The following is a 27,434-nucleotide window of genomic DNA, read 5'->3' on the forward strand; positions in this document are numbered from 1 at the left end:
TACAGCAATCACAAATAAACCAAACCAAACTGTGCTGGGTAACAGCCAGTACTGTGAGGATGGGAATAGTGTCTATGCTAATTTCTTTTGAATCCAACATGTAAAGCACTTACTGTTTAAAAAGGATTTGTTTTCTAAATATATACACTATTTGAACTCTTATTTATACATTTTAAACAGCATTCCCTCCTAAAAGTGCACTCTTTCTTGGCAATAATCCTCAAGAAACGTAAAATTATTCTGAAAATACCACTCTGGTTCCAACCTTTTATTGCTCAACCACAGGCAGAAGGGCTCAGAGGGAATCCTGCATCCTAAAGGACTTAAGCAACTTCTAGTTTCAGATACTAAACTGATATCCGCAAGCAAAACAAAGAAACCACTCACTGCTGTGGTTTTCTTCACAGAAAGATCAGCTTCAGATTATTATCCTCTTACAAAAGCACACCCAGCCTGCTGTGTGAGCATGGGAACATGGATATCACAGCAGCACCTTCTGAGATGCTTCCTGATACATTGCAGATCAAGCACCAGGAACTTCAGTACCTGACATCCCCAACACCTTGGAAATGCAGCCAGCAACTCTGCTAACCTTGTGACAGCAACAAGAGATGAGGCTTTTGGAAGGATGGTAAGCTAAGCATTTGGGTCTTGACATCACACCTGCTGTACAGGGCTGCCACTGTACATGTCTAGTTCATGTTCTGTACTACATGGGACTCAGAAACCCAGCAAGCTGCACCACTGAGCTGCGACTACAGCAGTGAAGGCAGTCCAAATATATTTATGTTTCCATCTGAAAAGCTGCCATTAATTTCCCTTCACTGATATGCAAACCATTTACAAAGAAACAGCAGTATCAAAGTCAACCTTACTACACAGCCAGCTACCTGAAGCAGGAAAAACACACATGCCTGGAAAACTGCTCTGTTTTCCTCAGGTTTCCCATATGCTTATCAGCAATCTAGTTATTCTCCTTTTGCTTGTGTCCTAGCACTGTAATTTCAGTAATCACCTTTCCTTTAGGTTATACATACTAAGCCAGAGCAAAGTTTAGGATTTTCCAGTACTTCAAGTCGTCTTTGCCATGAGACCCTGCAGAGAAGGTGGTCGGCCCCCAGACCAGAAAGTAGTCAAGGCAGATACTCGACAAAAATTTACAGCCAAAGCCTCTGCCCAGTCAGTAGCAAGAAGCTGAAGGTATTTTTGAGAAAGGGGCACTCCACTCCATTGTGGATGTCTGACACAGTTTCACATCCACCAGGACTCAACCTCTCCCCTGCCCTTGTGCCTCTCCACCATGTTCCTGGCTCCAGCAGGGAAGCCCAACCAGCACATGGATTTGCCTCGACTAGCACTTGCACACCCTGCTAGCCACCAAATGAAACAGCTGTTCAAACTTCCACCTCAGTGTTCTTTATTTAACTTCTCCTGTACAGCCACACATCTCCCCAGCACGAGGAGAGGTTTAGTTTCACATGAGGGTATTAAAAGCACTGACACTGAAATGCAAGAGAAAGGCAGGTGAAACAGGAACACGGCAAAGCGAGCAGCACAACCGCACAACCCTGCTTTACACCAGAGGATCTTGTGAGTTTAACACCATTCTGCTGTTCCTTTCTGAGACCATTTTGTTTTAGGAACTGGAGAGTTCTGATCTATGTGACTCGAGTGGACCAAGATGAAGGAAAGGTTGAGTCAAACAGAGCAATTACCTCAGTCTCTTTCTATTTAGGTAAGAAGGAAAATGTCAAATTACTGATGAAATGAGAAGCGTGTCAAAATCAAACCAAGCCTTTCTCTTGACACAGTAGAAGGCACAGACTTCTGTAGTCTTACCAGAAAGGCATGAAATAAGTATGTGCAGTGAGTATTTCAACTTATTTCAAGCTCAAATCTCTCTCATATACACTACTTTTTTTTTTTTTTCTTTTTCAGCCAAGGAAGACTTCTTTTTCTAATGAAAAGCTTAAAAATATCTAGGTGGTAGTCACTTTGTCTAAAACACAAGAGACCAAGAGATTCCTCCCTCTCAGCCTCTCCTGACTTAAACTCTCTCCCAGGAGCAGGCCACAGCCTCATCCTGTGACCAAGCATAAGCCCCTACTCCACAGTCTCCATACCCAGCAGTCTTCAGACAGGAGATTGATTCAGGGGAGACAGAATGTTTTCAGAAGTCATGGCAGACTGCCAGCTGCTGCCTGTGCATCCTGTTTCCCATTACAACGGCCCTGCCAGTTAATCAGTGCATCAGCAAGGTCAGTTCTGGTGAGCCAAATTACTTCATACATTCCAAGCTTACAAATTGGTAATTTGGAGGTTGAGATCCTAATATTTCCCATGTGTTTGTGTAAAGGTGATTCTTACTTTTTAGCTAGAAGTAGTGTACTAAATCAGAAACTTACTTAATCCCTCTACATATTAACCAACAGAGGCATCTGAACTTACTTCGACAAAACAGGGGCTGATCTTTAAGTGACTTGCTTCAGTTAGTTTTTCCATACAAAAATAAATCCTCCCTCGTGGGACACTTCATCCTACTAATGCTTAGAGCTGCTTAAGTGATCAGAAATGCAAAAAGTGAGGAGGCTTTTCTGAGTACAAACACAGACAACACAAATAACATCTGTGAACTGGTAGAAACCCACGTGTGCACACACACAGACTTCAGTACTGAAATGCTGTTCATTTCTTTGGAGCTGGATTAACATCTTTCACCCATTCGATGTTATTTTACCATTAGAGGAAGCGACAGTAGTGCATTTAAATGTGACTCAGAAGACAGGAAGCAAAGTGCAGTGTCAGATACACATTCTAACCTCAGGGAGCAAGCACCACAGCTGCTTCTTAATGCCTGGCACCGCAGGGCTGAGGTGGAGATGAGCTACACTATCAGTGGTGCAGGGAGATCTGCACCACAGACTGAAGCAAGGCTAATAGAGGAGGGCAGGCTTTCCAGACAGCATCTATTCCTTGTTTCCATGGAGCAAACAGCTTCCAAAAGCTCAATTATCACTGAACACTTTAGCAGAATGTAGATTAGAGAGTCATTTCCTTCCAATAAATTGTTAATTTGCTCTGAAGAGGACAGCTGTTATTTCATTTTGCCCTTACTGACCAATGCTAGCAATCAAAGTCTGAAAAGAAGTGGATTTGCCACTGAGCATTTGTTGTTTCCTGTGTCTGCCAACTTCTCTCCTGGAGTTGTGCTAAAAGCTGTACAGCATCTGAGCAGCTTGGTGGTTGGGAGGAAATAAAATGTGTTATCACTTATTGACAGAGCACCAAAATGGTTGTGTTGGCTCAGCCATAACCACACCACCCCAGCTTTATCTTCACCATACACGAAGAAGCCTTCTTTCTAACTTGCACTAACTGGCAATATGCAGAAATTAAGAGAGTTTACTGAAGTTACGCTTACTCCAAGGTCTCTGCTGAGCATACAGAGCTGTGTGAATGGAAGAGGTTTTAAACTGGCAGTGCCAGCATGTCATCACTAAAATAGTTGCTGCAGTATCATATTTAGCAGTTTAGTTTAAGCACAATTTGTGTTTACAGTGTATTTTTGAGTAGAATTATGCACCTGGGACAGGATTAGCTTTGTCACGTTTCTAGTTTTGCCTGTTATAGCCTTTCCGGTAACCTTAAACTAGCATGGTAAGCACCTCCCATGGGCTTAAACTTTTAAGACCTTTAAGGAATTAAAAATGACAAAGAGTTTTCAAGAACCCACATGTACAGCAGATATTCATCTCAGTGCATCTCCTAATGACTAATTGACAGGTAACAGAGCCAGCCTGGGCAGCAGTATGGGAATATTGAAAGCTATTGCCAATCACACGCTTATCATGCACTGAATAAGATGATATAATCTTTAACATACATACAAGATTGAATAACTAATCACTTTGTGTGGCCCAGCCAAGAAACATGACATTGGAACCGGAATTTCTTTTACCCTTATGAGATTCTAACCTATCAAGAGTGATCCATTGGCTCAGTTGCATTGGTGATTCCTGCATCTTGACTATCCATCTCCTCAAGCTCCTCGACAGAACTTCCCTTTTGTGCTTTAGCCCTTGCACGGAATGTTATCCCCACAGAATTCACCACGCTGCCCTTGGCGGGGTCGCTGTTCAAGTGCTGGGGGCCACCTGGCAGAGAGGCAGCCTGGAAGCTCCCAGTTTTAGCAGCTGAACTCACTGCTTCTGCTTTCCTTTGGGAGAGCTCAGCTGGCGCTGACTGCTCTGCATTCTGATCCCGCAGATGTCTGTCCATCGAAGCCTGAATAGAGGAGACCATCTCCTGCAGCTTTTTCCTCTGTGCCTCAACCAGAGTGGGGTCGAGCTGCCTGCTGTCCCTCATGGTCACGACCCCCGGCGCCATGCGGATCAGCTCACTGTTAGCAGCAGCAGCAGCTGTGAATGCAGAAGGCTCCACTTTAGCAGGACTGAAGTCCGTTTCTGTGCTATGCTTTCGTAGGAGTGGTGTTTCCTTGGCTCTCAGATCGTGCTGTTGGCTACTGGAGGCAGTCCCTAGGGAATGGCCCTTCCCCTGAAATGCAGTTATGTTGTGCAGTTGCTCAGATTTCTTTTTCACAACTCCCCCACTACCCAGCTTCAGCATTCCATGTGAAGGACTTGCTTCCCTGCTTCTCGAAGCAGCTTCTGCTCTCACTTGACTTAAGGCCTCTTTAACCAACTCTTCGACATCGGGGCCGATGGGGAAGTGCCCAGCAGCATCCACACACAGCTCTAACCTGTCTTCTGCTGCGTTGTACACAAAGTTTTTACCAGGCAGATGTGGGAAAGTGCAGTGCTTGCCATCAGCCAGACCTGTAGAGACAGACAAAGTTACTCCAAGTGCTGACAGATTTAAAGACATGCCCTGAGCACACAGGAGTTATTGTATTGAAACTCTGTGCATCAAGTATGGAAAAACAAACACACTGGAACTGCAGCTAGAGAACAATTTAAGCTTGATATGAGAGCAGTATGAAGATGCTGCTGCCTTCTGTGGGGATTCAAATGAAGAGACAGGGCTGTAGCACCGCTGGACAAAGTAAGCACCCTGCTGGCTCTTGTGGTTCTAATACAACTGAAGAAATAGTATATGCTTGCAGTAAAGCAAAGCCAGCCAAACACCATCTCTGCCACCACCTCCTGACTCCAAACCACACAGAAAACAACCAAACAGAACCCCCAGAAAGCTGCCAGAGAGTACATTTCAAACCATCATCTAGCTGGAGCAGTACCATTCAAGATCAGTTCCATGCTAGTCAGAATTGTAGTGGGACTTCAGGGTGTACAACTACTGATAAGCCTGAGGAACTTCAAATATTGCTATTTGATGTCTTCTCAGGGAGGAAGTATTGCTAGATAAAACCATTCTAAGCTTAGTATGGTCAGTAGTCCTGAAGTTTTAACTATCAACCTTCCCAAAACAAACATCAGGTATAGTATTTTTCATCTGCTGTTCGTTTCATTGCCCCACTCACAATTTGACCCATCTGCCAAAATTTGAGAGCACACCAAATTTAAGTTTCTGAAGCTGCTCTGTGTCAAAAATGAGCAACATTTGGGTTTCCAGCTTATAATCCTCAAATATAAAATAACCCATTCAGCTGTGCCATGCAGGCTGTGGGAAAAGCTGTAAAGGTATCACTTTAGCGAGGATGGCTTCCTGCAAGCTAAATGCTGTCTGTAGATTGAAACTTGGCTGCAACAACTCTCTTCACTTAGTTCTATCAGCAGTGCAAGGAGAGCTACAATAAACCCCTCCCTTTTTTAAAAGTGCCAGGAATAGGTCAAATAATGAGATTTTTTTTCTTCAGATTCTCTTGTAGTTCTTGAAGAAAAACATTATAAATTATGCAGAAGGGAAGAAACACAACAAGCAAATCCTATTTCTGTGTTCTCAAACACAATGCAATCCAAACAAGCATTCTGGGCATCAATGAAAAAGGTCACTCAGATCATCTGTAATGTTATTAAAGTGTTTTCGTCCTGCTGAACCAACTGACCAGTCTCACTCACCCTCCACAGCTCCTGATTCACACACTTGTGCTGCTGCAGAGCCTACAGATGGGATTTTATTTGGAGAACTCCAAACACACAGCTTCTTTCTTTACATACCCATGGGAGCCACTAACCAAACAGCCAAAGCACACAGAGAACACAATTCAACCCCAAACAGCTATCCTGAAGAACATATTTAACTACATAATTTAGCAGCTCCAACTTCATTTGCATGAGAGACAGCGCTCTGACATGCTTTGATAGACCATAACCGCCTCTGAAACTGCACCCCTGAAATCCCAAAGTGAGATTTTAAACAAAATCTACAAAATCAAATTTCAACCAATGAACTACCTACACTTGCTGGAAAGCTTTGTGCCAAACGTGCAGCTTGACATTAACTAATATAATACAAATAGCTGAAGAGCTTCCCTGAGTGGAAAAAAAAAAAGAGTTAAGATTGTTGCAAACTGTAAACGTTTCATGTGGAAATGTAATAGTTCCTAAGATGTTAAAATCATGCAAGTGTGTTAATGCTGAAATAGCAATGCTGCCTGCCAAGGCAGTGTAAAATACCTGCACACACAGAAGTGCAGCAATCACAGAACCATGGAAGTGTTTGGGCTGGAAGAGACCTTTCAGATCATCGACTCCAACTCTTAACCCAGCACTGCCAGGTCATCGCCAAACCATGTCCCTCAGCACCACACCTCTGTGGCTTTGAAACCCCTCCAGAGACGGGGACTTCACCACTGCCCTGGGCAGCCTGCACCAGGGCTTGACAACCCTTTGGGGGAAGAAATTGTTCCTCATGCTCAACTTAAACCTCTCCTGCTGCAACCTGAGGCTATTCCCTTTTCTCTTGTCCTGCCACTTGTTACGAGGGAGAAGAGCAGTAGTGGTATTTGTAAGCCACCTAAAAATCTATCACATTCTTAACTACTTTCTTGGTTACTCTGCAAGTAGTCCAAGATGAGACATTTTTCAAGGCAACAAGGGGATGGGTAGTTTTGCTTTTGAACAACAACCTTAGGGATATGAAAGGCAAATTTAAGCAACTATTTCAATGTAAAACATGCAGTGCCTCTGGATCTACAAAGAAGCACACCTGAAAGATGACCTGCCTCATGCACTAAGTGCTTGAAAGGACAAGAGAAACAGATCCTAGGAGCTTCCCTGATCTTTCCAGGAAGACAAAAAATAAAATCCTTACTAAAGTTATTTGTAGAAATCAGGAAGTTTAAACGAAGATGTATGGTTGTAAAGAAAATAGAGCAGAAGAGATTGAAGTGCATGAACTCATCTGAGTCAGGTTCCCCAGTCTTGAAGAGAGGGAGCAGAAGCTGTTCTGTGATATGATGAAAATGCAAACATACCATGGTAATAAAATAAAAACGTATTTAAGCTTACAAGTGACTCAGCACCAATTTGCCACTTTAAAGATTTGAAAACAGAGGAAGGAAGGGATGAAAACAAACCCAAACCATACCTGTGGTTTTCTTCATTATGCTGTAGAATACTCCACCCTGCTGAAAGAGCTGAGGAAGCCCCTTTGCGTAAGACCAAACATCTTCTCCTGTAAAAACCAAGCACAAGCACTGAGCAGTTAGAGACAGTGGCTGAAAAGGGCACTCCTTGAATTAAAAGCTGAATCCTCACTCTCTTCTGTGCAACTAAGAATGGAGACTTTTGCTGCAAATTTACACATCAGGAGCCCAGGACTCTGAGAAACTTTGAGGGAAACATTCCACTGTCTGCAGTCAAACACCCTGCATATTCTAGCACAAAGGTTCCCAAACTCAGTTTGATCCAAGCCACAGCTCCTGGTTCTTTGCCAGGCCCTACACCAAGTCTCCACTCCCCTCCTACCCATGCTTTCAACATAGAGCTAGGTAATGACTAAACAGGCTTCTCAACTCCAAGTACATTCCCCTGCACAATAAAACCTCAGTGTTAGACCCCTACACCTTCTCAAAAAAATCAGTTTTGCAGCTGCCATCCAGCGGAGTTGAGACTGCAGCTGAGGTACAAATGTCCACAGAGGCAGTTGTGGCTGTACCTTTGCTTTTCTTCTGAGTTAGGAGTAAAATGCCAACTGTGAGGCCCCAGCAGTCCTGTGGAACTGGCATTTGTCAAAGATGCCAAAAATGGCACTGAAATGTGACAACTTTAAATGTCACTGAGAGGGGAAAAAAGCCCCTACCCTAGACTATGTAAGGAAAGGAAAATAAAGAACAGAACATTGGGTTACAGAGTATCAGTGAGCCAACAGCACCTGCTGAATCTGCTCTGCACTTTTCCCTGCAACCCCTGCCCCACTTTGCTAAGCACTTACCTGCTCGAGAGACCTGGTGTGTGATGGAGCTGCCAAAGCAGTGCCACCAAAAAGCACTGCTAACTGCCACTCCCCTGCTGCAGAAGCAACTGATGCGCTGCACATCTCACACACCACTGGCGTTCTCCAAGCAAAGATTCCCTGTTGGCCCTGGCCGTGATTTTCCAATCCCTGCACTAGAGAAGCATCACTGCCTAGATAGACACCAACGAGGACTACAGGCAGGAAAGTGTGGAGAGCAGAGCTCACAAAACAAAGCCACCAGCCACTGAAAGAAACACAAACCAACCCTGCTGTTTGGATAAAGAGATCTCTGACTGGAACACGAGAAAACCCCACAATTATAACTGGACTTGCTCAGATCAGAGGAACCAGTGTGTGGGATTCAACTAAACTACATTTGAGGTTTGCACATTTTTGTTGCTGTTTGGTTTGGTTTTGTTTAGCATGGCAGGAAGATGTTTACAGGTCACAAGGTAACTTGTGGGATTGTTTAGTTAGATCAAAAACTCCCTCAAGACAATACATTTATCAGTGGGATGATGTTCTCCACACTGTTCCCAGTCCAGATGCCTCGTTCAGACCAGACCTCAGCCCCACAACGTGAAGGTATGGAACAAATGAAGAGATCCTGCCCACAGGCCTCCCACACTGCAGAAAAAGAGCAGTGGAAGCCCCAGACCATCACTTCACACAGCAGACAGGACACTCAGAAGCGTAGCTCAAATCAAAAGCTCTGTTGATAAAACATGGGTTAGTGAGAACTACAGCTGGCTAAAACCAAGCTGGCTGATTTCAATCAAATCCTGGCATCAATTAATACATTTAATTTAGGCCTGGCTATTTTGATTCCTGGTGTACTGACAGATTCATCAATGCAAAACAAACCAATCAAAACAGATTTGTACTTGGCTTGCACATATCTAGAGTGCTTCTGCATGGCTGGAATTAAATTTGTTTAAAAATATAACGTTTGAACTATGCTCAAGTATAATTTCTTTAGTAATTTCCCTACAGAATTCTGTGTTTTCAGTTAAACAAAAAGAAAAATAGGCAAAAGCTTTACCAAAAATCATGCATAACAGATGAAGTTGTCCAGAAACTGCAGTATCTAATTCCCATGGCCTTGTTTTTAAATTATAGCCAGAAAAAAATACAGAGGATGGCTTCAAATTGTAATAAACTAGCTGTGAGGAGAAAAGAAGAATGCTAGCAATATGAAAGAAGCATCAAGCCAGTCTGCAGGAGACTCTGTAAGAAAGGAAAGCTCTGAAGCGTTCAGAATGAAGAGTCAGAGGTGTTTGAAGACACTTTCACTGTGGGCACTGGGGAAAGATGCTGCTGGTTCATCAGCATCTCCCCTCCACACATCCTGATCTGACTGTCTCAGATCAATGTCTTCAGCAGGACAAAGTTAGAGCAAGAGCATGAGGGACAATCTGACTCCCAGAACTCTGCAGCACTGGTTTTAGTGATACAGAAACATCACTGAGAAACACTGAGGCTTCTCACCCCATAAACCACCTTGAGGAGCTGCCTCACTAATGCTCCTCAGTGCAAGGACTTAAGCAGTTTAAGTAGAGTTTGTTTCTCCACTGAAAAAAATCACATTTGCAATAGTCAATTGCCTAGATTTTTTCCAGGAATATCCTTAAAGGAAAATGAAGCCCTGACAAGGAAAGTGAGTTTATAAAAATAGCATCTTATGCAGGAGCTGCACAAGGTGTTAGAACTGGTTGGCTTCTCATTTGCTGCCACATTTACTTTATTAGCAATGCAAAATGGATGCAGTCAGGGGAGGATGAGGTCAATTCTATTCTAACCTGTGCTTTGAAAGAGTAGTGTTTGTCAGAGACGGAAATTGCTTCTAGCGTACAAGATCAGCTCACAGCTTATGGATAAGCACATGTAAAAACTGGCATACCTTAACGTCACTGAGGTTCAGAAAACTCTGACGTGGTTTTAGAGCATGCCAACAAAAGTACTTCCAGCAGCATGCCCTGAAAAGACTCTTTTAAGCTTCACCTCAAAATGAAACAGCTTTTAAACTTAACCTGCCCTTTGGAAACAGGGTGCAAAGTGTCAGTATGCTGAGGTGGGGAGTGATTCTCTACCTTACCTTTCTAGAGACAATCAGGGTTGGAAAAGAACCAAAGTTCTGCTCAATGAACTTCTGACACACCACTCTGATTACGTAATGGTTTCATTTCTAAAACATCACATGCTTCAGCCACACCAAATCCCTCCAGCAAGAGAAGGCTCCCACAAAAAAAAGCCCAGTAAACATCACTATTCAGCTGCTCCACAGAGCTAAATGTACCATAATTGCTGCTCTGCTTCCTGCCAGTGAGCAGCAGGAGCAGTGAAACTGATGCAGAAAGTACACAAAGGAAGAAGGTCCAAGTCTCCCAAGTCCAAACATGACAGTAAAAACCACAGGCACCCAAAGTCCTTTTGTCTTGAATGATTAACAGATTACATGACTGACAATTTATAGGCATAGCTTTGCCACCCTCTGCCCACCTCTGGCACTCAAATCTGTGTTTAGAGCCTCACAGTTCCTCCTTTGCAGTAATAGTGCTCACAGCTCTAGAGCAAACCCAGCTCTTCCCTTCAAACGAGCAGAGTAACTAGGGGGACAATGTTGTTTTGATTTGCTTAAAGCAATACAACTCCCTGTGGGGAGAGCTGCCAGGACTCCAGCCCACTAGAGAGGTGAGAATTTGCTCCTCAAGCTTCCCATGAGCAGATACTCAGCATCCCCTTCTCACCTTTGCTCTCCATTTATTTCCTGAAACCAGAGGGAGATGTGAGGGGGGAAAAAAAAAAAAAAGGCATGTGGATGACACACAGATATCAGAGGTGTGTCTAATGAGAAAGGAAAAATTAAGAGACAGGCAGCAGAAGAAACAACTCCTGAACAGCCATTGTTAAGAGAGGACTTTAGAGCAAAGAAAGAGCATTTTCTATCCACATTTTAAAGTCCCAATGTTCAACACACCACTGACAGCATGTTAAGTGTACCTCTAATGGAGAACTAAAGGAACTAACCTTCTCCATGGTGACAGAGGAGAGGAAAACAAGAAGAGACAGATGTAACTGCAGTGTGTAAAACTGCAGTTACCTTAAACCCATGGTCTTAAAGCATAACCTGAAGTCAGCCTTACCCATGAGTGTTGCTAGAAGGCAGAGAGAATACATCTCCTTATCCACTTGCTCCTGCAGCTCCTTGGATGAGATTTTACTGGTCAGGGTGACGTCCTCGTGCTTCACAACATGGGCTGAGTGTGCTGCAGCAGGCTGCCTGCCCTCCTCCTTACCTTTCAGGATTTCAATTGCCACTCTGTCACCGTGCTGCAAGGGCACAGGCTCGTTCTCCATGCCCTCTTTGGGGGGCAGCAGCTCCTTGGGAGGAAAGCCGTAGCGGATACACTGCAGATAGGGGGGAATGTTGAACTCTCTGGCTATGCTCTCCTGCAGCTCCAGGAAGGTGGTGGTGCACTTGAGAGTAAGCATGGACTGCCTCCCGTCGCTCGTGGTTATCCGGATTTTCTTCTCCTTCGCAGCGGTTGGGGAATAGGGAGTCTTGGTGGGTGTGGCAGGTGCAGACGAGGGCCCCTCACGCACAGCCCCGGGAGAAGCAGCCCTGGGCTGCCCTTTATGCTGTTTCAGTTTTTCAGTCTTCCGTTTTTGCATGACAGAAGCCTGGTCTGCAATGTTCTGCTGAATAGTTCTTTCAGTTTTGCTCATATTCAACTCCTCCTTGTGCAAAGTTTTTGTCTTCTGTCCAGTCAGAATAATTTTGGTTGGAAGCTGGGACTCTGGCTCCTGTCCTTGCTGTACATCAGCAGCTCTTTGGGCGTGAGCACCATCAATATTTACAGGGGTGTAATCATCAGGGTTCTTTTTGGCAGTTTGATGCAATATTGTGTTGACAACTTTCTGGACAAGAATCTCACTGCCAAACTCACCAGGGAAGTGCTTGGTAACCAGCTTCATGGCCACGTCATAGACGTTGCTGTTCAGGGACGCGTCGCTTTCATACTGGAACCAGTAGACCGTCTCTCTAACCACTCTTCCACCCCACTCTAGAGTAATAGGGAAAGCTTCAGGGAGATTATCATACTCTTTACCTTCCCAGTAGTGCTTGAATCCACAGCCACACTTGCCACCTGCAGACTTGGTGTTAGTTCGGTCTCCATCCAAATACAAAACGGATCCATCTTCCCTGACACGCCGCACCAGGTTACCGTGGCACCAGTTACAGGCAGTCAAACTGCTCAGGCTATAGTCCGGTACCAGCACATCCTTTGTGGGGTTGTAAGAGCACACCAAACTGTTCAAGGGAAAACTGTAGTTTTTGTCAGGCCTTAGCTGGCCGTGGGTGCTTTTGGCCAGGTTATAGAGTTTTCCCCCAGGAGCCAGCCACTCCGGAGGGACGTGGTGCTCCGAAAGAGCCCCACAGATGAGGCACCTGTGAAGGCGGTTGTCCATCACTGCTTTTTTGGCAGCTGCAGTGACTTCTTCAGGCTGGACTCCTATCACACCAGTCCTTCTGTAGAAATACTGATGTACATCAGCTACGAGACTGGGATGGATTCCATGCTTGCTCATGAAAACCTCCTCCATTGCAGCAACCAGCCTCATCAAGTACTTATCTTGCAAACTTCTGTCTCCTCCAATAACACAACCACCGTCCTCCTCTAACTTGATGTACTTTTTGATGAGGTCTTGAGGAACTCCCCAGGCTTTAGGAAGTAGCTTCCTAGGCAGTTTAGGTAAAGCAGCACCTTTTATTCCAACTAGAGGAATATAATGGTTACGTCCTGAGCTACTCCACGCGATGCAGATGGGCTTGTTCAACATGCCATCCTTGCCCATGCACTTTTCTAGAGGTATCAGACCAGGGAGGAAGGTGGCTGAATAATCCCCAGAACTTCGCATTCCACTCAAGGAGTCCAACAGGATGATAGGCCGGTGAAGCACGTTGGCCAGGCCAAAGATGTGAATATTCCTAAGGCCCATTGGCACACCTTCTGGAGGAACAAACAGTGGGTCACATTCATTGATAATGTCCTCCCATTCGGCTGCATCGATAAAGTCATGGAAAAGGGCCTTGTAGTGACTCAGATTCTCCTCAAAATGCTTCTTGAGATTCTCTCGCAGAGCGTGCCAGAACAGCTCCCTGCCCACCAGTGCCCGTGAGACTGCATGGACCAGGCAGTGGCCATCTCCATCCACATGGACAGGAATGAGGCACTCCTGGCTGTTGTTGGCCTTCTTGATGTCTTCCAGGGTGTCGTGCAGGTAGATGAGGCTGCCGGAGCGGTCCTTGCCATAACCGATGGTTTCGACGTGCTCGGGCTCGATGAGGAAGGCGCGGTCACCCAGGAGGGAGCAGTCGAAGATGTCTCCCTGGTTCATCTCCGTCAGGAGCTTGGCTTTGCCGGTTTGCTTGTCCATACCGTAGCGGGCCAGGATGGGGGCCAGGAGCTTGCAGTGGTAGTTGGAGAGGCCCATGACTTTGACGAGCTCCGTGTTCCTGCGGGGCGGGCCGGCCCCGCTGACGCCCAGCAGCGCGTTCCGCAGCAGGTTGTGCAGCACCAGGTCGGGGTCCGTCACCTCCTCCACGGCCAGCAGCTGCCGCTGCTCGTGGCGCTGCCCGCAGTCCGTGCACTCGATGCTGCCGCCGCTCTGCGGCCCGTGGGCCGGGAAAAAGAGCCGAGCCTGACATTTGGGGTCCGGGCAGGTACCCGAAAAGATGCGCCGGTCCCTCTTCTTGGAGGCGGCCGGAGGCGGCGGCTGCGGCTGCTGCTGAGAAGACGGCGGTGGCGGCGGCGGCGGCGGCTGTTGCTGCTGCTGAGGCTGGGACATGGCTCTGCTCCGGCCGGGCTTCACCCCCACCACCCGCGCTCCTTCACCCTCACTGGCTCATCCCCCGCGCCCCGGCTAACGACGCTGCTGCCGCCGCCGGTGCCGTCACCCAACCGCCCATCCACCAACCGCCCTACCGCTGCCGCCGCCGTTCCTCGCCCCCACCCCCGGTAAACGCGGAAGCCACCACCGGCGCTTAACTGCCTCTTCGCTGCCTTGGCCGTTGCCCGCAACGCAACGGCCTCTCGCCCTTCCCCTCTCAGGCCGCAGGCGCGGCTCCGCGGGAGCTCTCGGGAGCGGTAGTTCTTCTCCCCAGTTGGGCACCGGCGTGAGGCGGTAGCGAAAACTACCAGGCCCGTGATGCCGAGCGGCGAAAGGCGGACCGAACCCGGCCGTCCGCGGGGCCGCTGGGAATTGTAGTCCGCACTCAGGGGGCCGGAGAGGAGGGCGGCCGGGAGGGGACAGACTTAGTGAGCTCCCGAGCGCTTGTTGCGCTTCTCCGGGTCCAGGTGTGCGGAGAGGGTGGGGCGCTGTGTGTAGCTGCGGCCTCCACATGTGCGCTCCTCTGCTGTCCCCGCTCTGCTCACCCAGCATGAACGCTGAGGCAAGGCTCCCCATGTGCCATCGGCAGGCACCCGGGGAAGGAGGCTGTTCACAAGGGCTTTGGTTGCCACCGGACCTGGTCCCGGCTCTGGCGGCCACCTCCTCCCAAGGCTGCCTGGCACAGCTGAACAAGCTGTCCCCGAAAGGACAGCCAGGCCCCATCCTGCACCTCACAGCTGCTGCGCAAGGTGGGTCTGAGTGCGGTGAGCCCCGAGGGCTTCCTGGGCATGGAGGTTTCCCAACACCATATGCCTGGCCTCCAAGCCAGCAAGCCCCTGCAGACCTGGGCACATGGGCTCTGGCCTCAAGCATGAGTCACTGTGACCAGGCCTGGGCTGGTGGTAGTGCTCTGCTTGCTCTTGGAACTCCCTGGGCCTGCTGGAGCTACAAGTACCCTCAAGAGGCTTTCACTTCTCAAGCAGCTATGCCGGGCTGGCTCTCCAGGAGGTGAGCTATCTAAAGAGAGGTGTTCCCCAGCTGCCAGCTGCTGATAGCACAGAAACAAGACTTGAGGAGACACCAGAGCAAGTTCTTAACCCAAATGGTCCCTCCTGTTGGTGCTATGTAAGGAGATAATGAGGGAATAGAGCTGGCACTGGCGTTATCTCCAGTGGCCATCTGAAATGAAGGGAATAATGTTCACAGCTTCCAGCCAAATGACAGTGCACTGCAAGCAGTTCTGTGCAGGGAGCTCAAGGAGGGTTCCTGTCAGTGTGCAGGGGTTTAAAAATTCTCTGGAAGCCATTCCAGATATTTATCCTTTAATAAAGGAAAACAAAAGCTGGAGTTTCCTTCTATGGAGAGATTCCAAACCTGCCTGGCCATTGTGATCCTGGGCAACCCGCAGTGAGTGCCCCTGCTTTAGTAGGGGGTTGGACTGGATGATCTCCAGAGGTCCCTTCCAACCTCCACCATGCTGGGACTCTGGGAAATTCTAGAGGACAAGGTAGCACCTCATCGGATGTTGCCAAGTACCAGAGTGGCCCAGCCCTACAAATACAAGGAAAAATGACCACTTCCTCCCTCCTCTATCATCCCAGTCCCACCAACCAACCACTTGCCATTGACCTGTTCTGTAGGCACCCAAAAAAAAATTAAACTCAGAATTAAAATCACAGAGAATGCCCTGTGCTTGTACTTGCCAATACAAAGAGCACGGTCCATTTTCATTAATGCATGAAAAGTCCTTTAGGAAGCAGTTTAATAAACCCTGACATTTAAATTACAAATATTCAAATGATTAATGCATACAAAATAATTTATTTTCTGTGCTTTTCCCTGTGCAAGGGAAAAAAATGTCTCCAGGCCTGGCACAGTGACAGCAGTGCCACCTTCCAGTGATGGCGGTGAAGCTGTGCATGCTCAGTCCCTCTCAGAACAGTAATTTCTATAGAAAATATCTGTGTGTGTGTAAATGTGTGCATTGCCCAGCAGAATCTTGTATTTGATCTTTCCAGATCCAGAGCATGATTGAAGAGGAAAGGATGGAACCAATGAGAGAGATTTTCACTCTTGCCTGCTGCTAATTCAGTTTTCTGTGTATAACAGTAAGGTAGCAGCAGCAGCTCCATAATCCTGCCAGTGTGCCCTGTACTGGGGCTAGAGAAGCAGCCTGTGCCCATTCATTCCTTAGGTTTCCCTTCATAAGCAGCAGGAACGCAGTCAAAATGCAAATAGGGAAGCCTCTGTCCTCTGTGAAACTGTGGCAGCTATTGAGAGCAGGCTCCATTCAGGCAGCGGGCGGTGGCAATCCTGTGCTAACCCAGCCTGCATTTGGAAGGAATGGCAAAGAATTTGAATGGCAAAGAACTTTTCTGGAACCTTGCTGGCCTCTGGAGCAACCCATTTCATCCTAAGGGAAATAAACACTCCTGGTGGAGTTTGATAGGGCTTTGTGGTCAGTAACAGGTAGCAGCCTGCTGAAATGATTTGCTTTTGCTGTCAAAGACAATGGAAATGTTTTCTTTACTTCGCTAGCCGTGTGTTCTTATGAAATCACTTGATAAACCATGAGTGCAAAGTCAAAAGCATTCCTCCTTCCTATTCCCACACTAATTTAATTGATAAATGATAGTCAGTAGAGGAATCTATCTGTTATAGTGACTTCACCCTAATTAACATGCTTCTGATGAATGCCATTTGTAAGTATTCCAGCTCAGTGCAGACTGATCATCACGACTGATGGCCTAAGCTATCTCTGTGATAATCAACTTTCATTACAGAATCTTTGATAAAAATCACGATTCTCTGGTGAGCTAATCACTTATGCAAATTAAATGCATATTTATTTATAAGCTTTATGCACTGTATCTGCCCAAAAAGAGAAGGAAGTTGTGTGTGGTATCACTGGATCCTGCCAAAGATCTCAGCAATAACCACACTATTTTCACAGGCAGTGCAAAGAGCAGCATCACAGGAAAGCAGGATTGCTTTCACATCTGCCACATCCTCGAAGTTCTCACTGATTGCAAAGTTAAATCTCATTATAATGGGTCAGCAGAGTGATTAATTGTCAGCAACATGATCTGTTTGAACCTGTCCTGCTTTGGTGATGAGACCCAAGCACTGCCAGGCATTCGTTTCTCATCTAAGATGTCAAGTTTGATCTTCATCCAGTGCTATTCCCTCTCTTTGTCATTTTCCCTCAGGAAATGGGTCATTCCCAGGGGAAAGCAATTATTTCCCACAGGGACTTGTTTCTTTGGGAGAGCAATGACAGAGGTTTCCAGCTAAACAAAAACAAAGGGCTTGTGCAGTGTGCCAAAGACCAGAGCATGATGAACTAGGAGATGCTGTTTTGTCAAGCAGTGGAAGTTATTACCAACCTTCAGCTACAACTTGTGAGCTCTCCACACCATGCATTACAGAGAAAGGGGAGCTGAAAGGCTGCTGTTATCTTCATTGCATCCCCAGCAGAACTCATCCTGCCCAGTCTGCAAGGGCAGCAGTTTTACCTGACCTGGCCCTAACAGCAGTCTGCATTTCAGACTGAAGCTGAGAAAGAGGAGAGGGAGCAGAAGTCTGAGCTAGAAGGAAGATGGCCACATCATCACAAGCCAGAATGAATGCAAATCTTTATTTAGATCACAGATTCCCAGCATGGTGGGGGATTGGAAAGGACCTCTGGGGATCATCTGGTACACCTAAAGCAGGGCTACCCAGAGCAGGTTGCCCAGCATCACATCCAGGTTTGAGTCTTGCTACAGAAGGAGATACGACACCAAACTGCTGCTGAACCGCATCTGTGTTGCTGCCCGTCCCTTGAGCAGGCATTGCTGGAAGCCCAAGCACCAACCACCACACACACTGGGATGATGAAAGGGTGCTGCTCACAGGCCTCCTCACCTCCTTGGCCTCAGAAGCAGCCACAGCCAAGCACAGAGTTCTGGAAGGACAGGAAGTACCACTGAGCAGCTCCAGCTTTCATAAACTTCTGGATTAATTAATACTTAGTCAATGGTGGTTAGAAAACAGCATCTGGGTTTATTTTGAGGACCTGGACTGGTAACTCTTGTCCTGGGTATGTCCAACTGGACTACTCCCATATCCCTCTTCTGCTGCTTTCCAATCATCTCCAGAATGTTTTCCTCCGGTGTTTTCACAGTCAGAGCATGAACTGCTGCCACTACAACAGGTTCTGTATCTCACACCACTCACAGCTCCCCTGGGGAGCACTGATGTCCTTCCTGCACACCAGACCAGAGTGGGCCTGCTCCAGTTGTGGGCTGTATGTTAGCAAAACATAAGCACCTTCAAGGGAAATTCTGGGCTGAGGCTCTACTACTAATTACAACATTCTAAATGACCTACTCGGAGGCTTTGCTGCTGCAGAGTCAATGTTCTGGTGCTGGCTCAGGGACAGCTTTGATGGGTAAGATCCCACTCCATGCAGGGATAATCTCAGCATCCAAGACATGCTGCTCGGTGGCTACACTGGGATTTCATTCACCTATGCATTCCTTTCTTGGCTCAAAATCTGGTTCCGAGGCCAGATTTTTCAAGACAGTTAAATTAATTTCACATGCAAACTGCTCTGCAAAATTAAGGCCCTGCATTTTTTACTCTGGATATCTCTCTGCAGAACTGGCAGGCAAAATGGATTCATCAGGGCTGCCAGTGTCCAGCAGCTGTCAATAGAAAATCAATCTTCAGGGCAGTCATCCATTAAAAAAGAGGAGAACGTAAGTGTTATAAGCTTGGATGTGTAACCTGATTATATGGAAGTCTCACTGGCAATTACTGGGAGTGTTTATCTGCTTCCATAGTGCTCTATCAAATCCCAGTTGCAGGAAGGGAGCAATCCCATTACACTGCAAGATAAATGCCTCCAAAGGCTGGCAGCTGACACCCTCACTGCCATATTGATCCCTGTGTTCACAGTGTGTGCACAGACACTGAGCTCAGCAGCTCTTAAAGCTCTACTGAAACCCACAGGACATTTACGTGTGTTTAAGTGTCCCAGTTTATGGGCTGGTCCCTACTGGAATTCTCTCTGCAAATAGCCAGGTTAGTAAAGAACAACCAGAAACTGCCAGTGCAGAAGAGTTCCCAAATCAAGGATGTAAGTGTGTGACAGGGAACACAGAGCAGCGCTGCCTGGCTTGTGATTGTGCTTGACTTTGGAAGCATTGGACAGGTGGAAGGCCTGTCTGTGCCAGAGGTGAGGACACAGGACATGAAATGGTGGGAGTGGACTGAGGGGCTGAAAAAACCCAAAGTCACTCTACCCGCAGAGTTTCTTCTGAAGCCTTTAACCTCAACGTTATTACAGCTCAAATATAAACTGGATGAACTCTTCAGACTGGTTTGTTGCCCTGTCCTCCAGCAGCTGAGCTGGAATCATTAAACACCATCACCACCAGCAGCCTGGTGGTGTTACAGCTTCTAGTTTTCTGATAGCTCAGAAGGTTTTTAGTCCTTTATATACCCACAAAGGTCTGAACTGTCTTCAGGGATTTGTTGCGATTCATTAAACCTAACCACCTTCCAGTCTGGAGGATATTCTGCCCCCCTTCCTTGTCCTGAGGGGATTGCTGGTATTGGCAGGTGCTGAGATAAGTGAGGAGGAGGTCTGCAAAACCAAAGAAACAGGTCTCTGCTGGTGGGCAGGGGCTGCAGTGAGGAGAATTGGTGTCAAACCATGCACAGTATCAATGAAGATGTGTCTTCTATTGGGGAAAAAAAAGTTACATCCTTTTTGCCTTTGAAATGTTTTTACTCCCAGCCATAAATTCATTAACTTCCCTCATGGAAAATGCAGAAAGTGACTTCAATTAGCTCTTGTCCTTCACTCATTTCACGAGAAAGCAACAAAACTTCCCAAACTTCTCCTGGATATTTGCCATTTCTGGTCTGTATTACTCCTGTTTCTGTAAAACTATGGACGGTGTTTATCTCTTCAAGCACAGCACTGCCTGTTCCAACCCAAAGCTGCACACCGGGAGTCCTGTGGGGCAGCTTGACGTCAAAGCCTTCTCCTCTGTTCCTTTGCTGCATTCAGCTCTGGCAGTAGGTGTCAGCAGAAGCCAACCGAGGGAACCTTCTACTGATACCAGGAACTGCCTTAGTGCTGAAGGCTCAGCTACTTGTCTTTTACCTAATTAATCAAATAAAGAAAACCGGAGGGTCCACTTGATGAACATCCCTAGGTGGGGACTGGTCTCTTCTCCCAAGGAAAAAGGGACAGGAAAAGAGGAAATGGCCTCACGGTGCACCGGGGGAGGATTAAGTTGCCCAAGAGGAACAATTTCTTCCCCTTGAGGATTGTCAAGGCATGGCCCAGGTTGCCCAGGGCAGTGGTGGAGTCCTCATCCCTGGAGGGGTTTCCAGGCCGTGGAGTTGTGGTGCTGAGGGCCATGGGTTTAGAGTGTTTGGAGGAGAGCAGAGAAGCCAGCTCATCTGACACGTGTCTTCTCCCAGGCTCTAACTTTCTATTATCTTTCTTTAATGAGATCCTGACTCCTGATCCCAGTCCATGAGGACATCCATTCTCCCTCTCATACCTATGCTCTTTTTCCCAGACCACGGTTTTCTTTTGTTCCTCCAGCTCGTCCCGTCCCTGGTGGTTCACATGCTTGGTGAAATCAGGCCCCAGCTCAGACTGTGCCTGCTGCCAGCTGCCTTTTGTCTTACCTGTGCACAGCTCATGCTCTGACTCCTTCCCAGGGCTTTGCTTTTGCAGCACAACATGACTCAAGTTGTGATTCACTGTGCCTCAAACCCCTCTGAGGATTGTTTCCAAGAAATGTGCTCCCTTGTCTCATGACTATAAATGGGACTATAAAAGGGATTGTCTGTGCCCATTTCTGATCCCATTTATTTCACCAGCTCTTCAAGGTGATTGTGTAAAATTCTCCCTCCCAGTGCTTGCAACTCTTCTTAGCTTAGTGTGTCCCGTAAGTTTAATAATCTTGCAGATAATTGGTGAGGAGGCTGAGGACAGAAGCCTGTGTGACCCCATCTGGATGTGCCTGCCCAGTTTGGTGTGCCCAGCTGCTCTGCATATGCCATGGTTACATAAGCCTGTGCTAATCCAGCAGGCTCAGCAATGTCTGGCCAGCACGTTCCCTGCTGCCTCGACTGAGATGTGCCTTGGGAGCACACTCAAACTCACACCAGGACAGGAACACCATCACTTCTCCTCACCTCTGTGGCCTGCTCTCGCTGAGAGAAAGCAGGTGACCACACTGGCTGGCACTCTCACCATTCCTCACTGTCCTTGTGTTTTGTCCTCCTTATACCCCCAGAGTTGTGTCTTGCTCTCTGCTGGGGCACCGTTGGGGATCCTGACGATATTGTTTTCTCTTTGGGAATTTGATTTACTTTATTATTTTTTTCTTCTTTTTCAGTTTTGGGGTCACTGACATTTTTTAACCAAGGTGATTTTTCTGCACTTTCTGACTCCCTGGCTCAGGATGATCTGGCCACAGGTAACCTCTGATTTTTGCAGAATGATTTCTGGCTTTTACTTTCTTCCCATGAGATCTTATCCAGCAATGTGGAGAGTTTCCAGGATGCTTTATTAAAGTCCATTGTCTTTCTTTATCTCTCGTGTCGTTTCCTGAGCAGTTGTGCAACTTGTTTGCTGCTTTTGTTCACTCAGCTCAGCTTGCTCAGACTCAGATCTAGAAAGCCATCCTTAGATCTTCGGTATCAACACAATCTCTCTCAAGCTTTCTGTTTGTTGTCCAACTTCCTCCCAGTGTCCTCACTTACCAACAGATTTCAGTAGTGAACTTGGTGGTCATGAAGGATGTTAGCAGGGTTTTATTTGAAATCCTCCCCTCCCTTATGCAGTGCTCTCTTAGTAAGGCCATACCATACTGGGATCATTTCTCTGCCTTCCCTTTGCCTCCATGTGGTTGCAGTTATTTGAGCTCCTGAGGAGTTCTGGACCTCACAAGAGGTTTCATCTTCTCAAGGTGCAAATCACAGTTTCCTGTCATCTCCAGCACACAAAGTTCTTCTGTATCAGTGTGTCTTGTGAACTGCCTTACCATGTCAATAGGCAAGACTTGGCAGGTGTAAGCTTTACTGACCCCTCCATTTCACTTGGAAATGGGGACCTTTGCTTCCTCACAGTCTTCTGCTCCTGCCTGCCCAAAAGCCTTCTTCTCTTTTAGAGCCTTTACACCCCAGTTCCTGTACTGAGACAAACCAGAACATCTCCATCCCTTCATGCAAGGTTTTGAGAGGTTCTTTCTGGGAAAGATGCTGCCTCATCTTTGATACTTCCTGATAACTGATGGGAAACAGGAACTTTCTTGTTCCCCAAAACAGCAACCACAGCTGGAATGAAAGCAAAAAGAGAGAGGAAACAACTGCCCCACTTCATTAAATAAATCTCTTTCCTAATGGGGATGTCTCCTTACACTGAACCTTTGGTGGAGTTAATTCAATTTCAGCTTCTTGGAGACTTCCTTATATCACATGATGTAGGTTTTTTTCTGTACCACTTAGATTTAATCCCAGTTTGCTCTATAAAACTATTTTAAGAAGCAAAATTAAACTTAGAGTTTGACTTAGGGCCTCTCACTAAATTGCTAGGGCCTCTAATGTCTCCTTAATTACTATGTGTTGCAGTAAGATAACTATTCATCCTCTGCTATGATGACTGCATGACTCCTGTTTTCTTTGCTGTATCCTTTGGTGTTCCCTTTGGAGGTACCCAGACAGAATCACTCTGTAGCCCCCTTGCCAAATATGCCTTAATTCTTTGTTTATTTTTCCTCATGCCTTTTTGTAGAGAAAATAGCTTCTAATTCTTGGCTGGGTGTCTGAGAAATAGCTTTATTATTGTTAAAGCAGTTTCTTACAGCCGTGAAGCATACCCTGCCCTCCATCCCTGGAGTTAATTCTGCTTGCAGAGGAGGTGCTGCAGCCGGTGTGAGCAGTGCCTCACATGACACACAGTTCACAGCAGCAGGATCCTGAATGCAAAACCCAAGCTCTGCTTTGTCTGTGGAAAGGCAGCAGGCTGGTGGTGTGAATGGGTGAGCTTACAGCATGCCCAGGAACAAAAGCTGCAGGGCACTGAACCTTCTGGTCTAATTAACCTACAGCTGTATACAGAACAAACTTAAATGCTGAATAATCCCACAGCAGCTGAGTAAGAGGACATGATAAAAGAGTAACAACTCTATGCTTTGGGAGGAAGGAGAGGAAATGAAGCGTCTTCAACAGCGTCCTAGACAGAGGATCCTGTGCTCAGCTTCTCTCTTACTTTTCAGGAGAAGAACCGAAAGCTGTTCCTCATTAGGGGCAAAGTGGCATGTCCTGAAATATCACCCACAGACTTGGGCACACTTCCTCCCACTCAGCTCAACAGTGTGGTCTTGCCTCATGAGCACAGTCAGTGGCAGTTGAGTGCCGTGTCACAACAAGCCTTCCTCCCCAACAAGCTCGGTTATCTCCTTGCTGGGACATGGCTGTGGGGATCCAGCTCACCCGAGCGTGCCCTGTCAGGTCTGCTGAGCAGATGATCTGTGGAGAGAGGCCACCTGCTACAACCTTCTGCTCACTGCTTCAAAACTTCCTGAACTTCTTTTATTCCCCTTGTCCTTACTCTGTTTCTTCTCTGCCAGCTTTCACACTAGGAAGCTGTCTGCCAGTCCACATCAGATAATGACCCTATGTGGCTGCCACTTTACCTTCTGCATTCTTAGGCAGCTTCTTGATGTGGGAGGAGGTGAAAGTAGGATGTATGGAGGCAGAGTTGCCATGGGGAAGAAGAGCAAAGGGAAGAAAGGTGGAGACATGCAAATCGGTGAAGCAACAAAGAGAATGAAAGAAGGAACAGTGAGAAGCAGAGTGGTGGCCTCAGAGAAGATGTTCTTTTGCAGACATTCAAGGCCAAATTTGATGGGGCTCTGAGCAGCCTGATCTAATTGCAAATGTCCATGCTGACTGCAGGGGAAGTGGACAAGATGACTTTCAAGGGTCCTTTCCAACCTGATGCAGTCTGTGGTTCTATGATTCTGTATTCCCCCACTTCTTGGTGATTTGATCTCTCCCAAAAAGGTGGAAAATACATCATCTGCACAGCTCCTCAGTGACTGCACAAAGGTTACTCTGACCTCAGTCAGCACCAGGCTGCTGATGGAGTTCTGTTATGCTTTCAAAGCAGGAGGTCATCCTCACCTGTTTTTTCCCAGTTTCTCTTTCTGTGTTGCTTGTGGGTGAGCTGTGGCCACACAGCCCAACCTGTCTGCGAGGGCCTGTGTAGGGACAGCAAACAAGACAGGGAGCAAACAGGATGAAGGAAATGAGGCTCATCTCTTGGCTGTGTTTGCACAGCAGCAGGGCTGAGAATAACCTTTGAAAGATTCTCCAGGTTTAATGCTTCCTAGGGGAGCGTGAGGGACCTTGAGCCTGTGCTTATGTCCTCATGCTGGAACACCAGAGCAAGAGGAAAACAGACTGCTCTTAAAAGCTGCTAGGATGCAAGAAGAGAAAAGGCTGACTGGAGGAGAAACAAATTGTCTTCTTTTCTTGAGAGGATTTAATCTTGGGTGAAATTTTCTTATATTGAAGGGGAGTTGTTTGAGACCCTTAGGTTCTGTGCTGTGGCTGTACAGGAATATGACAGCTCTAGTGGAGAGAAATTAATTTGAGAAAAGTGTGGATTTGCAGACACCCAGGGGCTGCACCCCTGCAGCAGTGTCATGGAGAAGCCAGGAGCGTATCCGCAGGCTGTTAGCAAACCAACCCAGCATGGAATGGTAGGGGTTGGAAGGGACCTCTGGAGATCATCCACTCCAACCCCCTGCCAAAGCAGGGCACCCACAGCAGCTTGGTCCTCCACCCAGGAGCACAATGGCCAGGGCGGGTTGGAAGCTCTCTAGAGGAGACTCCCCAACCTCTCTGAGCAGCCTGCTCCAGGGCTCCAGCACCCTCACACCAAGAAGCAGGACCATGCAGTAGGACCATGTTCACCTCAAGCCACCTGGTTTGTGGCATGCTGCTTGGAAAGCAGGAGAACCGGATTCTGCCAGCTTAAGGAAAGATTTGGAGTGGTTTTTACACATGAGAAAAAAAAAAAAAGAGAGACTTCCAGTGAACAGAGTTGTTCAATGGGGAGAAGATGAGGCTGAGGGGAGACCTCATGGCTCTCTACAGCTCCCTGAAAGGAGGCTGGAGCCAGCTGGGGGTTCCTTCTGCCAAGGAACAAGTGACAGGACACTAGGAAACGGACTCAGGTTGCTCCAGGGCAGGTTTATGTTGGACACGAAGAACAGTTTCTTCCCACAAAGGCCTGGCCCAGGCTGTCCAGGGCAGAGGTGGAGTGCCCATCCCTGCAGGGGTTTCCAAGCCCTGCAGGCGCTGCCCGCTCTGTGCCGGAGCTGGCGGAGCCCACAGGGCCGGAATTCTCCACCGGTGTAACGGAGCAGCCGGTAACCCGGCCCTGAACGGCACAGCCATGCCCTGCCGGCGGCCGCGAGCTCTGCAGGCAGCGGGAGCAGCCCCGGCCATACCCGGCACTCGGCGCCCTCCCGGGGCGGAGCAAAACGGGGCCGGGCCGAGTCCTCGCCTGACCCCGCGGCGGCCGGCCCAGGAGGCGCTGCTGGGAGCGGGCGGGAGAGGCGAGGGCGGCTGCGGCACCGGTACCGACACCAGCACCGACACAAGCGTCGGTACCGGCACCACTATCGACACCGGCACTGACATCGACATCGACACCGATACCGACACCGACGCTAACACCGGTACCGGCCCCGCCTGCACCGGCGCGGGGGAGCCTGTCAGCCCGCGGCGGCGGCGGGAGGAGCGCGACTGACGCGGCGAGAAAAAGGAGGAAGAGCCCAGCGGAGAGCACGGACGGACGGACGGACACCCTCCCGGGCGGGAAGCAGGTACGCGGGGTCCCGCGATCCGGGCAGATAGCCGCTCGCAGAGGGCTCGGCCGGGGGTCACTGGCTGGGGGCACGACCCGGGGCACGGGGCCGTTTTGCATTCCTTTTGTTGCAGCCCGAAAATGGCTTTTTTGCCCCCATCCCCGGTGGGTTCCGGGGGGAACGTTCAGTGCGACCGCCTCTAGCCTTCTGCGGGAGGTGTATGGAACCAGGATCCCAGTTAGGGACTGGGAGCGAAGTGCTCGCAGAAAAACAAACATCGAGCAACTTCTGCTGTTTTTTTTCCTTTCTGCCTCCCCCCCCAGCCGCTCCAGTTTTAGATAATTCCCTTTGCAAAGTCATTCTGGGTGTCACATTCTCCTCTCATCTGCTTTTCGCCCCCACCCCTCCCCAGCCGTGGACCTGCTCTTGCCCTGACGGTTTGTGCTCTTGTCCTGACGGTTTTTTGCCGTTGCCCTGATGTTTTCTTGCTCGTGTCCTAACATTTGGGTGCCTTGCTCCATGTCTCTTGAGAGTTTACAGACGATGCTTTATTTTGGCTGGCTGTGGGAGGGTTTGGTTTATGGGTTGTGACTGTGGACACCACCAAACTCATTTCAGCTCACCACCCAATCCCACATGTCGGGAAGCTGGCATGCAACAGGTAAGGGCTTGGGGTTTGCATTGATCAGATGGAAGAGCCCTTTCCAGAGAGTCTGTTCCCTGTGCCCCAGTAGGATGGGGACACGCTGGCTTGCTTTGCTTTGTGCCTCGCAGAGGAGAAATTAACGCTGCCCAGGTCAGCGCTGTCTCTTTCTGGTGGTCTCTGTGCTAGAGCGACAAGGACTGGAGTTGTCTCTTACCCCTTAACACCTTTGGAATCAGAGAAGGGATAGAGTCAGGGAGAAGATGAGAGTGGTGTTTTCTCCTCCTGTGCAAAAGGAGATGGAAAGTGTGGGTGCTTCCTGCAGATCTCCTGCAGGGAAGGTAAAATTCTGACACAGACTTGGAGGATTTGCATTAGGGGGAGAACTGGTGGAGCCTGAAAGAGCTCCCACAGCATTCACCTGCATGACTGGACATGCTGTTCCAGAGTACTGGCTCCAGGTCTGGGCTCCCCAATTCAAGAGAGATAGGGAACTGCTGGGGGAAACCAGTGGAGGCTACAAAGATGCTGAAGGGCCTGGAGCATCTCTGAGATGGGGGAAAGGCTGAGAGCCCTGGGGCTGTTGAGCCTGGAGAAGAGCAGCCCCAGAGGGGATCTGAGCAATGCTC

The 27,434-nt window shown here is 47.9% G+C and overlaps 1 protein-coding gene across 1 annotated transcript; it reads right to left on the reverse strand.

The window, feature by feature from the left end:
* Window positions 1-14,226, reverse strand: VCPIP1 (valosin containing protein interacting protein 1). The gene is made up of 3 exons (XM_054394675.1): window positions 11,520-14,226; window positions 7,507-7,593; window positions 1-4,835 (listed from the first exon to the last, which is right to left on the reverse strand). The coding sequence occupies exons 1-3, from the start codon at window positions 14,224-14,226 to the stop codon at window positions 3,979-3,981; spliced, it is 3,651 nt and encodes a 1,216-aa protein (XP_054250650.1). The 3' UTR covers window positions 1-3,978.
* Window positions 14,227-27,434: the final 13,208 nt, after the last annotated feature.

This window comes from Indicator indicator, chromosome 31 (genome assembly GCF_027791375.1).
Source record: "Indicator indicator isolate 239-I01 chromosome 31, UM_Iind_1.1, whole genome shotgun sequence".
Lineage (NCBI taxonomy): Eukaryota > Metazoa > Chordata > Aves > Piciformes > Indicatoridae > Indicator > Indicator indicator.